Source organism: Gossypium raimondii, chromosome 13, assembly GCF_025698545.1.
Source record: "Gossypium raimondii isolate GPD5lz chromosome 13, ASM2569854v1, whole genome shotgun sequence".
NCBI lineage: Eukaryota > Viridiplantae > Streptophyta > Magnoliopsida > Malvales > Malvaceae > Gossypium > Gossypium raimondii.
The window spans coordinates 6868045-6882440 of record NC_068577.1 but is presented as its reverse complement, the minus strand read 5'-3'; the positions used below and the strand labels follow the sequence as shown (position 1 = coordinate 6882440).

At 29.7% G+C, this 14396-nt stretch overlaps 1 protein-coding gene across 2 annotated transcripts; it reads left to right on the top strand.

The window, feature by feature from the left end:
- The first annotated feature begins 4780 nt into the window (after window positions 1-4780).
- On the top strand, window positions 4781-13174 carry LOC105782187 (BRASSINOSTEROID INSENSITIVE 1-associated receptor kinase 1). 2 transcript variants are annotated; one of them, XM_052626470.1, is made up of 12 exons: window positions 4781-5162; window positions 5904-6036; window positions 6130-6201; window positions 6528-6591; window positions 8170-8195; window positions 8329-8400; window positions 8532-8584; window positions 10710-10826; window positions 10920-11258; window positions 11611-12002; window positions 12327-12661; window positions 12785-13174. In XM_052626470.1, the coding sequence occupies exons 1-11, from the start codon at window positions 5081-5083 to the stop codon at window positions 12642-12644; spliced, it is 1668 nt and encodes a 555-aa protein (XP_052482430.1). In that variant the 5' UTR covers window positions 4781-5080; the 3' UTR covers window positions 12645-12661; window positions 12785-13174. The 2 variants fall into 2 exon arrangements, with proteins under 2 accessions (XP_052482430.1, XP_012462197.1); XM_012606743.2 differs by having other exon boundaries at window positions 6528-6671; window positions 8170-8241.
- Window positions 13175-14396: the final 1222 nt, after the last annotated feature.

Below are 14396 nucleotides of genomic sequence, written 5' to 3'. Positions count from 1 at the left end.
GATTTTGGAATATTGATTTTGTATGAGATTCCTAACATCTTGATTGAATAATAATTTTAGAGATTAATTAATTAATAAAAATCCGTGAAGAAATTAGAATTAATTGTATTTATAATCTTGAATTTTCTTAACATTGATTAGAAATTTAGTATTTTTATTTAGAAATTGTTATTACTAGTGTGAGTATTGTAAATTTTGTGTTTGAAAAGTGATATATTGTATTCTCATAACGCCAAAAAGCACTTAAGTGATTTATATTTTTGTGAAAGAAAATTAATAGTTATATTGTAACATCCCCACTTAAAAAAATAAATAAAAGAAGAGAGAAGAAGAATATTTATAATAGAAGTCCTCGAATAAGCGATCTATAAATAAATAGTAGTATAAGAAATTATAATCGTTTTAGAGGAAACTGTCAGACATGAAAATCTGAGAGGATTATTAGTAGGAGCATGTGGTTAAGCTAAAAATCAGTATCGAGTTCGAGATTAAATTGGATAAGTTAGAAAAATATAGAGACTAAAGTGCAATTATCCTATTTTTATTTTTATGGAAAGAACTTAATAGAAATTTTACCATTACTTAAAAAATAATTTTGGCTTTTAAATGAAAAATAAGTAATAATATTTTATTAATTAATATTATAATACATAAAAAAAAGCATCTTCCTTTCTTTTCACGTAAAAGGGGAAGAATTGCTTCCATTATTTTCCTTCAAATTCAAATATAAGGTATGGTTTTCCATCAAATTTTTTAGATTTTGAATCTTTGAAGCTTGCTTTACATATATGTACTAATAGTTTTTTATTTTATCAAGTATTCGAAAGTTGTCATTAAAGGACATTGAAGGAAGCTTAGAAAATTTAAGTGAAGTAGTTGTGTTTTTGGATGAGAAATGATTAGATTAATTCTAGCTTGTTAGAAGTGTGCAAAAAGAAATAAAAATAGATGAAAAGTTTACTTGATATATTTGGCCATGTTAAAGGGGAAATAGAGAATATTGACCACTTTGTGTAATATTGGTGCTAAATGATAGCTTATGAAGGAGTGAGTACTCTGGTGAAGACGAAATTGAAAACGAACAATCGAGTCAAAAGATATGTAAATTTCGGATTAAGAAACTTAAGTTGCTAACTTGATTAACTATGCATATTTAAGTTTGTTTTTATTAGTTTTAGTATTAGAATGAATAAATGAAATTATTTCGTATTGAACTGCTCCTATTGTAGCTAAAAATGAAACGAGCATCTTGAAGGAGAAAGGCTAAGAGAAGGAGCAAAGCGATTGAAACTTCGGTTTGTGCTAATATCTTATTTTCATTACATAAAGCTTTAGAATAATTAGTTTAATATGGCTAGTTATATTTATTTTATTTTATTTTATTTTTATGAGTTATGAATGAGTTTGAATGATTTAGTAAATATTTATAAAATTATGTTTCGAGATGAATACTATGTTTTTCATAAGATCAATTTAGCAAATTCATGGTTATGATTTAGATTTGAGTATTATGATTTTAGATGATTGAGCAAGAAAATATTTAATATGTTTCAAATTGGAAGCTTATTTTTACATTAGGCGACATATGATTTAAACATGAAATGAAATTGAAATAAGAATGATATGAAAATGGAATTGAATTAAAACAGATCATGAAACTTGGTTTTTACCCTGTTACACTATATTAGACTAAATCAGATATAATTAGCATGTCATAAAATCTTTATATCAGAGGATTTAGAACTCCCCAATTCCTAAAGGGTCGTGGCAGGAAAGGTCAAATTGGTCAGATTTTATTATTAGCCTCAATTCTGAGAGGGTCGTGGGCAGTCCCAATTCCTAGAGGGCCATGGACTACTTTGATAGTCATTGTTGCCGACAACTCGGGGTGGTAGATTCGTGTATCTGGTTATGAGTCTAAACTTTAGTACGAGATCCAAATTGAATGAAAAGCAAAAAACAAAAATTGAATTTATTTGTATTTCTAAATTGTGTGAATTAATTTAATTACACGATTTTAAATTTGATTAAAAAAACTTATTTTCTTTATTCGATTTGTCAATATCAAAATATTAAAGCTTATTAATATTAGAATTTTCTTTTATTGTGATGTTATTAATGATATTTATAATCATATTTTAGTTTATTTGTATCAATTAATTTGTGTTCAATACTTATGTAATGATTTCTATGATATTAGCACCACTAAGCATAAAAATTGCTCAGCATATGGTTTGTCTATTTTTTTAGTGTGCAGGTAGTTAGATTCGCTAGATCGTTCCAGCAGCATTCGAAGAACCGAAGTTTAGCTCAAACAATATTGGTGAAGAGTTTACTTTGTAGTTGATGTAAATAGCATGTACCTAGGCTTGTATATATATAATATTATGTCGTAAACTAAATTTAAATATATTTCATTATGTTTTTCTTTGCTAGTACTTTATAACTAATGTTCTGTTAAAATAGTAAAGCTTAGAAATCTAGTTTATTGATATGTTTTGGGAAATTGTAGTGCTAGAAATTGATTTGGGAGATAATTTGAATGTGGATATTTTGTGAAATCTAAATTTTGCAAGGGGTATTTATGTAAATTTGGCAGGAATGCTGCTGAAATTTTTATAAAATAATTTTACTACTATGTTTCCTTTTAAAAAAAAAATGGAAAAGTGAGTTGTTTTGGCAACGAAACGTGATATTTTATATTTGGATCCAACAACTAGGTTAGGTATAAGGTGTCACATATATGTTGGTTTTGTAAAAACTTTTGTGTTTAAGGCTTAAATTTATTTTTGGCTTAAGGATGTAAAAAACTCCTCAAGCTTGAAAAAAAAAATTAAGCCATTACTTTTTTTCACTCAATTGGATATTTGAAGTTTCAAAATGCATAGAAAAGACCCTCAAAACTTTTTCAAATAAAACAATTAAGTCATTGCTTTTTTTTTTACACTCAATTAGATACTTGAACTACCAAAATGTATTAAAAAGCCTTTTGATTGTTAAAGTTAATCGCCTCTAATTTTTCATTTAAAACCATCACGTGTCACAATCACGATGTGACATATAACAAAAATGATAAAAATAAAAAAATTATTAAATTTTAATAAAAATATAAAAATATTTAAAATTAGAAAAAATGTAAAAATTATAAAATTGTAAAATTTTATAAAAATCTTAAAAATTGTAAAATATATAGAAATATATAAAAAATTATAAGCTTTTATACAGTCGTAAGAAAATTATAAAAATATAAAATTGAAAAAATACTTATAAAAATATCGTACCAAAAGAAACATTTTATAATTTTTTATGATACTTTTATTTCATTTGATAAGACCATTGAATGTTTGGTCATATTTAATTAATAAAAAGAAGTAGAGTTTTTTTTTAAATCTCACGTAATCATTTTCATGATAACATCCAATGATGTTATTATATTCTATCTATAACATTAAAAAATAGAATAATAAAATTACGTTATATTGAAGTAGAGATAAAATCTTCAACTTAAAGGGACTAAAATCATAATTATGATAAATGACGTACACATATGATGAAAATGAGGCTTACACCACACCACTACTGACAATGAGACAAACAAGAATTCCTTGACCAACAAACTAAGATTGCATAAATATAATAATACTGTAATTTATTATTACTTTTTCGAGCTTCTTTGACTTACCAAAAATATTATTAAAATTTAGGATAAATTATATCGTTAATCACTTAATTATCGGTAATTGGTAGATTTTTATTTTGATCATTTAATTAAAAATTACAATTTGGTTATTGCCATTTTCAAAATTATTTTTTTCACCTAACCTTTAATTGACTAACAGTGGCAGCTTTTTTATTTGGTATAATTTTTTTACTTTTTATGAATTTGGCTTTTTTCTATATGAAATGAATTTTTTAATTTAAAAGTTGTAAAATACATATAAAAATATAAAGATAAATAAAGTGGGAGAAATTGAGGAAAAATATTTTCATTATAAGAAAAGAAAAAATTTCAAATATAATTTGTTTTTATGATTTGAATTTTGAAAATTAATTTAAATAATTGAAATTTAAAATTGAGTTTGCAAAAGAAAATTTTGTATTATATTTTTTTATTTTTGCTAAAAAATGGTATCGAGTCAAATTCTTAAATTTTTGTAATAATAGTTTTGGAAGAAGTTCTTCAACAACATGGAACTCAACTTCAAGATGCTAATTTGTTCTATTTTAATTTGTTATTGTGTTCTATTAAATGATGTTTTCGTTCTTATGTCTCAATATTAAACAAACTTGAGCTTTATTGCAATAAAATGTTGAGTTTTTTTGTATGAAAATTAGTTTTAATAATATTTAAACCTTATACCGATTTAATATTATGTTAAGAGATTGAAATTGATCTTTTTTTAGTATTTTTATAATTTTATGGCAATATGAAGATTTATTGTTGCAATAACATTTTTTTAAATAATTGAGTTCTTAAATAATTTTATATAGAATCAAAGTTAAATTGATAGAAAATATAAAAGTTGAGGACTAAAATTATTATTATACCAATTAAAAATGTCACTATTAGCCTATTAAGAGTTGCGTGACTAAAAAACAATTTTTGAATAGTGATCAAATTGTAATTTTTTTAAAATAACTAAAATAAAAATTTACGCATAATTTAGAAACTAATAATGCGATTTATACAAAATTAAAAAAAAAATCGTTCCTCCCGTTGTCACGGCTCACTTGTCACTTAGGTACTTTCCTTGTTTTTTCTGTCTACTTTCCCGCTAACCAAACACAACACAACTACACAAGTAACTTCTCTCCAATTTGCTCCAATATATATTGATAACTAACACATAAATATATGTAGAAAAACATAATTACGTTTTGGAAGACAGAGAGAGAAAGACTGCCAAAATTTTCTTGAATCTTGTCTCACTTAGTTCAGAGAACAGTCTTTTCGAAGTTAATCGTTTTCGTTTTTCTCTCCTTGATTTGGTCAAGGACCAAAATCTGAGTGCCTTTGGATCCCGTCAACTGGAAAATTGATGACGATCTGTGGGGATTTGGCTCTTTAAATCAACATAAAATGATGGAGCGACTCATCGCCGTTTGTTTATGGTTGACTTTGGTGTTGTATTTGATTCTCCGAGTTGCCGGCAACGCGGAAGGTTCTTTATCGTTATTTTTTCCCCTGATTTTCTTATCGCACTTTTTAAATGGAAATTATGATTTAATGAAGCTTATAGGGTTCAAATTAGAATAATTTATTAGTCAATTGGATTGGTTCACTAGTGGTCAAGCTAATTGACTTGTCTGTAGGGATACTTGCACGCTTTCGTACTGATTAATTTCTACAAATATTTTGGATGCCATTTACGTTTAATTCTCGATTTGAAGTTTGCTGAAATTACCAATGCTTTTTTCTTCATCAATGCCCGAAGTCTGGATTTATGTTAGTGGGCCTTTGTTGTAAGACCATTCGTTTGACACGGAATAGTCAGATTTTTCTAAGTTTTTTATGGAGACTACCTTTAAAGGTTATATATCTCTTTGTGTGTCGAACTCGAATGTCGGGTCGAAGCAGTATAGATTTGGATAAATATTATGTTGAATGTGATGAATCTTTCAAGTTTTGGCCTATCCCGTTATTTTTAACTGGTTTCCTAATATGATTTCATCTCCATTGGAGTTTTTGGTTTATGCAATGAAATCAATGTTCTTTACTCTATTTCCTTTTTGAAGTCCCCGATTGCTGCAAATTGAGAAACACGATTTGTCTAATTTGCAAGTAGTGACATTAATTATTAAAACATTTCTAAATATTTTCAGTCTGAAGATATGTATGCAGGTTGTTAACTGCAAGTTTTGCAATCATCCATAATAGATTGCTTTGTTTTGGTGTTAAACAGGTGATGTTTTGAAAGCATTGAAGAACAATACGGCTGACCCCAATAACGTGTTGGAAAGTTGGGATGCAACCGATTATAATCCTTGCGTATGGGATCATGTTACATGTAATCATAGAAATAGTGTGACAAGAGTGTAAGTTTACATGTATACTTTTGCTATTTCAGTTGGTGTTACTTCTGAGTTTGTAGGCTGATGTGATAAATGCTTTTCCTTTTGTCAATTTAGTGATCTTCAGAATGCAAATCTATCTGGTCAATTGGTTCCACAGCTCGGGCAGCTTCCAAATTTGCAATACTTGTAAGTTGATAATTTTAGATCAGTAAAAGATAAATAAATGGAGGAAAAGCAGAAAATCAGCTTTCTTTGCCAAATACATAGTTATTGATGTTAATAGAAGTAAGTTTCTATAATTGCCAAGTTAAACTTAGGGTGAAATTTCCAGCATTCCACGTTTGAAAAAAAAGCGGAAATAGTTGTAAGTGCAGATGTTCTGTGCTTTTGTTGCTGTGGGTTTTAATTTGTAATGCCATCTTAACCCTGAAGATGGTTGTATATCCATTAGGTTTTTGCAGATTCATTCAATGATTAGTATTTAGTAATCTAATTCAATTTTTTTGTGACAGGGAGCTCTGTGGTAATAACATATCTGGGATAATCCCTGAGGAGCTTGGGAATTTGACGAACTTGGTGAGCTTGGATCTTTGCTTGAATAATTTAACTGGAGGCATTCCAACTACCCTGGGCAAGCTTACAAAACTGCGTTTCCTGTACGAACAATTTAAAATTTTTATGCGGCTAACTTATTTAGTTTCACTGTGCTTTTGCTTTCTTGTCATGTTTGTTTTGATGTATCTGGAAGGCTTTTATGCATTGACATTGCTAGCTGAACTAGATAGGTAAATGATATTGTTATTAGTGTATTAGCATTGACTTAGCTAATCATAATTGGATGAAGCTTACTAAAATTACTAGATTAGGAATAAGAATCTAGAACTACCAATAACACTTTCCCTAAACTGAGAGGACTTCTTGATTGTTCAAAAACCCATTGGTTTTATCCAAAATGATGACTCTTAGCAATCTTACAAATGCGCCATCATGGTACCAAAGGCTAGCTATGGTGCAAAACACTCTGGATGTTAGTGTTAATTCGCAACTTCTGTATTATATTTCTTTCTTGTTTTCTTCAATCATGATCTGGTTTGCACAGCAAGAGACTGATTGCTCATCAAGTGTAATAATCAGTGGGATGAAAATATTTTGCCTAGTGAATTCTACTGTATATATGACTTTAGTATATATAGCATAGATACTACAAATATAAAAAGGATATATAGTATATTGTAAAAGGTAAAATAGTAATTTTAATAGTAGGGGCGGAGGGGGAGTGGAGCAAGATTATTAAGGGATGCCAGTAGATAGTGAGGGTTGGGGTATTTACATATATTTGACTTGTCTTTGTATATTTGAAGAATGCTTGGATTCAGATTATCTAACTACTATCCATAGCAGATGCGGATCATAATATTCGAATATCTATTATTTGTATTTATTTTACTTATTCAAATAATGGATTCAGATGCAGATATCTGAATTCATTATTGACTTTTATGTTTAAAGTTTTTATTTAAAAAAAAAACTTATTAATTGAGAATTTTTAAAGCATTTAAATATTTAATGGATAATTTAATTAATTCGGATTTGATTCAAATAGTAATTCTCAAATTTAATGTAAATATTAAATATATTCATATTCAAAATTTACAGAAATTGCAAATATTAGATTTACTGTTATTCGTACCCCACTCCACCGCTTGCGTTCATCTTTTTGAAGAATATCTCTGCGGATCGGTACACAAATCCATAGAGCAGCTCTGATTTTGCCATATCTAATTTTTATGTATGGTCTTGGTAAGGATACGAAGAATTGTCATACCCATCTCACATATGATACAATTGTGATTGTTAGGATCCATACCAGGGTCCACATCAACCATTATTGGCAATCATAAAAAACAGAATAGGATCTGGTTAACCGAAAATGAGGGGCCTATCTAATTAACTGGAAATAATTTGAGTTGGTCAAAACCAGTTCAATCGGAGATTACCGCATTCATCTCCGCCTGCTCTTATGTGGTTCAATCTGATGTGAATGTGATTGTTATCTGTGCTCTAGTTATTTGCTAAACATATTTTTTTCTGAATACATAACTAGTCATCTTATTAAAGTGCCATATAATTGACGCCTTTCTTTCCGTGGAACAGGCGTCTCAACAGCAACTCATTGACAGGTACAATTCCTCTGTCCTTAACTACTGTTATGACACTGCAAGTGCTGTGAGTGTTGCTATCAGAAATTCTTTTTCCTTACCTTAGCTTCAAGCACAATACATAATGGCGTGGGAATTTTATCATCTAATGCAGGAATCTTTCGAACAATCAGCTAGTAGGAGATATTCCTGTTAATGGTTCCTTTACGCTATTCGATTCTAGCAGGTTTCTCTTTTATCTCATTTCGCAATCACCCTCTTACTCCTAACTCCTGACCCTCACCACCCATGTTTCCATTTTTCCGTATATGATATTCTTAGTCTTGTCACTTAAGTTGCTGCACCTTTTTTTCACAGTTTTAGTAATAACAAACTCAACAATCCTCCACCTGCTTCGCCAACTTCATCAGGTCTGGTCTCCATTTTTTTCTTATTATCACTGCTAGTGATTTCAACTTGTGTCTAACTTTGAGGCCTGCAGAGATAAATCTCAAAATTATACATGAATTTTAGTTTAATGTGTAATTGTATACATAAACTTTAATTTGATGCAATTGTACACATGAAACGTTGATCGTGATTCGAATATATACATGAAACTTTAATTTTAATTCAATCATATACATTTAAAGAAATAAATACATTAATTTATTTTATATTGGATAAATATAATTATTTCTTATGCAATATATAAATTGATGTTATATCAATAATTGTGTTAATAATTTGTGAGAATTGGATCAAATCAAAATTTCATGTGTAAAATTGTACAAAATCAAAGTTCATGTATCTGATTACACATTAAATCAAAATTCATGTGCAGTTTTGAGATTTATCCCTTATTATTATCATTATTCATTCTTTTCTTGAGATATTCCTTGCAATTTGTTTGCATTTGCAACAGTTTTGGTATCACCACATCCACATGTCTATAAAATGCAAAGAATTACGGTTAAATGGTAATTATTTATTTTAAATAAAAATAATTTAATTAACTTATCTAAAGCTTAATCTATATTGAATTAAGTATAAATTTAAAATACTTAATTTTACTTAAAATCAAATATAATTTAATTAGGATTTAATCTTATACAGCTTTAATAAATTTTAAAGTAATTAAAGTTTCATTATTTTGTAATTAAAATGGATGAAAAGAATTAATCAAAGAGACAGTACATTATAAATAATAACAAGGATATAATTGCATTTTTATTTAGAATTTACTCAATTTAGCATTGTTTAGTTTAGTTCAAGATTTAAATATTTAGCATTGTTCTCATAAAGTGCTTTTAGAAGATAAAATATTTGTTTTAAACATGATGTTGTAAAGTAAAAATATTCATTTAAATGATATTCAAATTTATTAATACTATAATATATGAAATATATTAACTTAAGTTATAATTAAAATATAAAAAATAGATTTTATTACAACTCATTATTAATATTTTGATATATAAATTAAAGCCCCATTCTTCATTGCGTTTAGGGTTCTAAAAATGCTTTTCCACCGTAAAAGCAATGAAAAAACATTTGGCCTTTGGGATCAAACCTGTGGTGGAAAAGTGTTTTTCATCCAAACGCAAAAGTTGAGATTTAGTTGCTTTTGAATTTTGAGTTTGAAAGTGAAAATTATCAAAATACTCTTATTTATATTAACTATTTAAATGGTATATAACAAATTAGATTAGTTTATATTTTATGTATCATTATATAAAACTATTTAAATATTATTTGTTATTATATTTAAAGTTTTTAAAATATTTTATGTATCGTTAGTTTTACAAGTAATTTATATTAATTATTTAAAAGTTATTTAAAATTTATACTTTATTTACCATTGTATTAAATTATTTAAATATCATATAACTTAATTAATTTTTAACTTTTCACTATTATGTTCAAAAGGACATTTTAACCTTCAACTATAATTTTGACAGCAATGAAGAATACTAAAACTAACAAATCACACTTTTCACGTACTTTTCTATCACACTTGTGGAAAAAGAACTACACTTTTCAACCACAACAATAATGAAGAACTAACCCTAAATTTTAAGTAATTTTAAGCAATGAATATAAATTGTTTGTAAAATTTAATTTGAATATATAAACCATACTTTAAATATTAAAATTATATAGAAATATACCTTTACAAATTCAGATATATGATTCTATATACTTTAAATAAATTTAAAAAGGAAATAAGAAGAACTTCCCTTTGGTTATGATAAATGAGGTCAAACAGATAATTTATCTCAAAAGTGGTTTCCAAAGGTCATAAGCTAGAAATTTTAGCTTTTCAAAAACACTTTTTAAAAATCCATTGCCTATAGCTTAAAAAGTGCTTTTCAAAACAATGCTAAACACAACCTTATTTGATTTTCTTTAAACCTGAGTGAGTAATTATTTTAAATTATAGGGATAAGTATATTTTACAATGAAATTTAGGGAGTTGGTGTCATTTACTCTTATAAATATTAATGATACAGGTGTAGTAAGAGTATTTATATTTGATCAACTTTGTACTGGCAGGTAATAGTGTCATTGGTGCTATTTTTGGAGGAGTTTTTGCTGGAGCGCTCTTGCTGTTTTCTGTTCCTGCAATTATATTTGCTCGGCGGCATTGTAGGAAACGACAGGATCTTTTATGTAATGTCCCTGGGTGGTGATTTTTAATAGATAGTTTTAGTTGATATTATGCCATTGCAGGTATGTACTCACTTTATCTAATTTTCTTTATAGTTGAGGACCCAGAATATCATTTGGGACAACTTAAAAGGTTTTCTTTGCATGAACTACAAGCGGCAACTGATTATTTTAGCAACAAACATGTTGTGGGTAGTGGTGGTTCTGGTAGAGTTTATAAAGGTCATTTAGTTGATGGATCTCTTGTGGCTATAAAAAGACTGAAACAGGGGTGTACTCATGGTGGAATGCTGCAGTTCCAAACTGAGGTCGAAATGGTAAGTATGGCTGTGCATCGAAATCTACTATGTCTACGTGGCTTTTGCATGACCACTACAGAACGGTTGCTTGTCTATCCCTTTATGGTTAATGGTAGTGTTAGATCCTGTTTAAGAGGTACTGGCTGTTCTCTCCTTGCTCATCCATTCAGTCATATATTTCTTATTCCTCCAATGCTGTCCTATTTTGTTTTATATATGTTCTTCTGGTTACGAATTTAGTTCAATTATTTAAGCTTGTGTGAGCTTCAATTATCAGTATTGATTACTAATTTTGTGAATAAATTTTGAACTACTGATCATGTATCTTTATCTTGTTTTAAAATGTCTTGATTTTCTTTTAGTGCATATATTTGGTAAATGAGGATTGTCCTTAATTCCAAGTTGAGAAATTCATAGAATCCAAATAATTTGTGAGCTCTTCTTATTACAATGAATCATCTATTGATCTGTCCTTTTACCTTCTCTAGAGCGTCCAGAGTATCAAGCACCACTTGACTGGGGTGTAAGAAAACGGATTGCACTGGGGGCTGCGAGGGGGATTGCATATTTGCATGATCATTGTAACCCCAAGATTATACACCGTGATTTGAAGGCTGCAGATATATTGTTGGATGAAGAATTTGAAGCAGTTGTTGGAGACTTTGGGCTGGCCAAATTGATAGACTACAAAAATACTCATGTCACAACTGCTGTTCGTGGCACAATGGGTCATATAGCCCCTGAATACCTGTCAAGTGGAAGGGCATCAGAGAAAACTGATGTGTTTGGGTATGGTATTATGCTTCTTGAACTCATTACAGGACAAAAGGCTGTTGATCTTGCTAGACTTGCAAATGATGATGTCATGTTGCTTGATTGGGTATGTACTATCTTCCTATCATGCATAAACCTAATGGTGTTGCACTGCATTCGAAAGTTTAACTTTATGATTATTGTCTAGTGTTGAAATCATGATATTCGTGCTTTGCTTGGTTGGCCAAAAGCAAGACACTAAGTACACTATTGCAGAAATACATTATTTTCCTTACAAGGTTAAGAAGGTTCATTAATTTTGAGAATGTAACAAATGGCATCGTATTTGTCAGCTTCAACTACATTAAGTTCAAGTACAGCTTAGAACTGGTATGATCTGTTTTTTGTTTCACGTTTTATCTTCAACTTGATAGCAATGCTGACATTTTAGGTAGAAGGGCTTCTGAAAGACAAGAAGTTGGAAACGCTGGTTGACTCTGATCTTCAAGGTAATTACATAAAGGAAGAAGTGGAACAGCTAATCCAGGTGGCTCTTTTATGCACTCAAAGCACCCCAGTGGGAAGGCCTAAGATGGCCGAAGTGGTCAGAATGCTGGATGGTGATGGCTTGGCTGAAAGATGGGAAGATTGGCAGAAAATGAAAATGTTCCACCAAGAGTTTAGCAATACCCGCCACCCCAATGTGAATTGGATTATCACAAATTCCACTTCTCGCATCCTTCCAGATGAACTGTCAGGTCCTAGGTGATCACTTCTCTAAATATAGTAAGTCTTCTGGCAGAGCTGGTTTTGTAATTAAGATTTATGCATTGTTCACATTTGTGCCTATAATTTTTCTTCCTTTTCGTTTATGTTCTCATTTTGGCCCCATTTATCTTGTTGTTGCAGTTGTTATCACATATTGTGCGGAGTTGTTTGGTTGTTGCTGTAATCTTTATAGGGTTGCCAATGCCAATTGCAGTCGTGAAATCAATAGGTTCTATTGAAAAACATGTAAGACCTAAGAAGGGCGATCAAAGAAGCATCCATGTTATTCTGATATACCCAAAGGATACGTATGGTAGTCAAAATTGTTACATCAATAAATTATTCATCACATTGAACTCTTTTGCATAATTTCTATCATTCTCCTGATTCTCTTTTCTTGTAAATTGACACTAGAGACGTGTTCAATAATTATGTTGGACGTATATTTGGATATGCCGTCTGAAAAACTTAGCAAATGTTGAACATACTCGTATTGAATATATATACACCCAGATCCGACATTTATCCGAATCCATTTAACATAGTTGATGGCTATTCGTTTCTTTACAGCTCAAATTCACTCTGTGGAAAACTGCATTGTGGTAAATAGGATAATGTGATGTGTCTAGCTAACCTTCCATAAAGCATTTCCCTGGTTTTTTTTTTTTTTACTGTTATAGCCTTATGACATCCAAATTAGGTTCTTCATCCAACAACTCCTGACCAGCATTTCATTTTTATACAAAAGAGGTTGTTTGGGGGATATGAAAACAGTTACAGATGTTGGGATTCGAATTCAGACACATTGCGTACCACCTCTTAAGGTTTGCTATATAAACTTTTTGAAGCCTTTTGATGAAGTTAGCTTCCATGCAGTTCACATGCAGGAAGGAAGCAGCACTTGAAGGCAGCAACTTGAACTCGACAATGCTGTTCAAATTCAACTAGTTGTGTTGAATTAAGTTTATATTTTGTAATTCAGTTCTTGTAGAACTTAGTTGGTAAACTTTTGGATGTAATTTTGTTGATTGATTGACTGAAAATCAGCAAAGTAACTTAAGCAAGCTGATTAACAATTTCCAATGTAATTTTAGTGGTGTTAGGTAGTTGATTAGGTGGTAACTTGTTAGCTTTACAAGTTGACTAGTATATGTAATGGCTTAATGCCTTATTCTGTTGTCAATAAAAATTTCAGCTAAGTTTGCATTCAAATTCTCTCTTTCTTTTCTGTTTTTTCCACTTGCAAATTTCTGTTCTTCTTCAATTGTTTCTTCTGCAAGTCTCGAGGCTTGCTATCCAAGCAAGACCAAAGCAGCTTGCTACTGCCCTAAACACCAACACCTTTATATATATATATATATATATATAGAATCATAACTTCACACTCTTGTTTAACCGGTCATCAATGCTTTAAGAAAAAAAAAAAAAAGAATCCGAGTATTCAAATGCGAGTGTTTTTCTCGCCTCAGTTCTTCTCGGTATATTGTTTGACAGAAATAATCTTTTGGGAAAGTTTCCGTTGTTTGGAGTTCAATGATTATCATTACTTGAATTGTGGAAAGCTTTCCTTTGCCAGTACATTTATTTTCTAAATCAAGCTGCTCATTTACATAGAATTGTGATTGCTAAGTTTAACAAGTCTACTCGGAGATGTGGTTCATTGTGTAACTGCTCAAATACTAAGTTTGGCTGTGCGCATGAGGCCTTAGCTTAGTGGTAAGGAGGAGACCTCTAAGCATTGAGATTTCAGGTT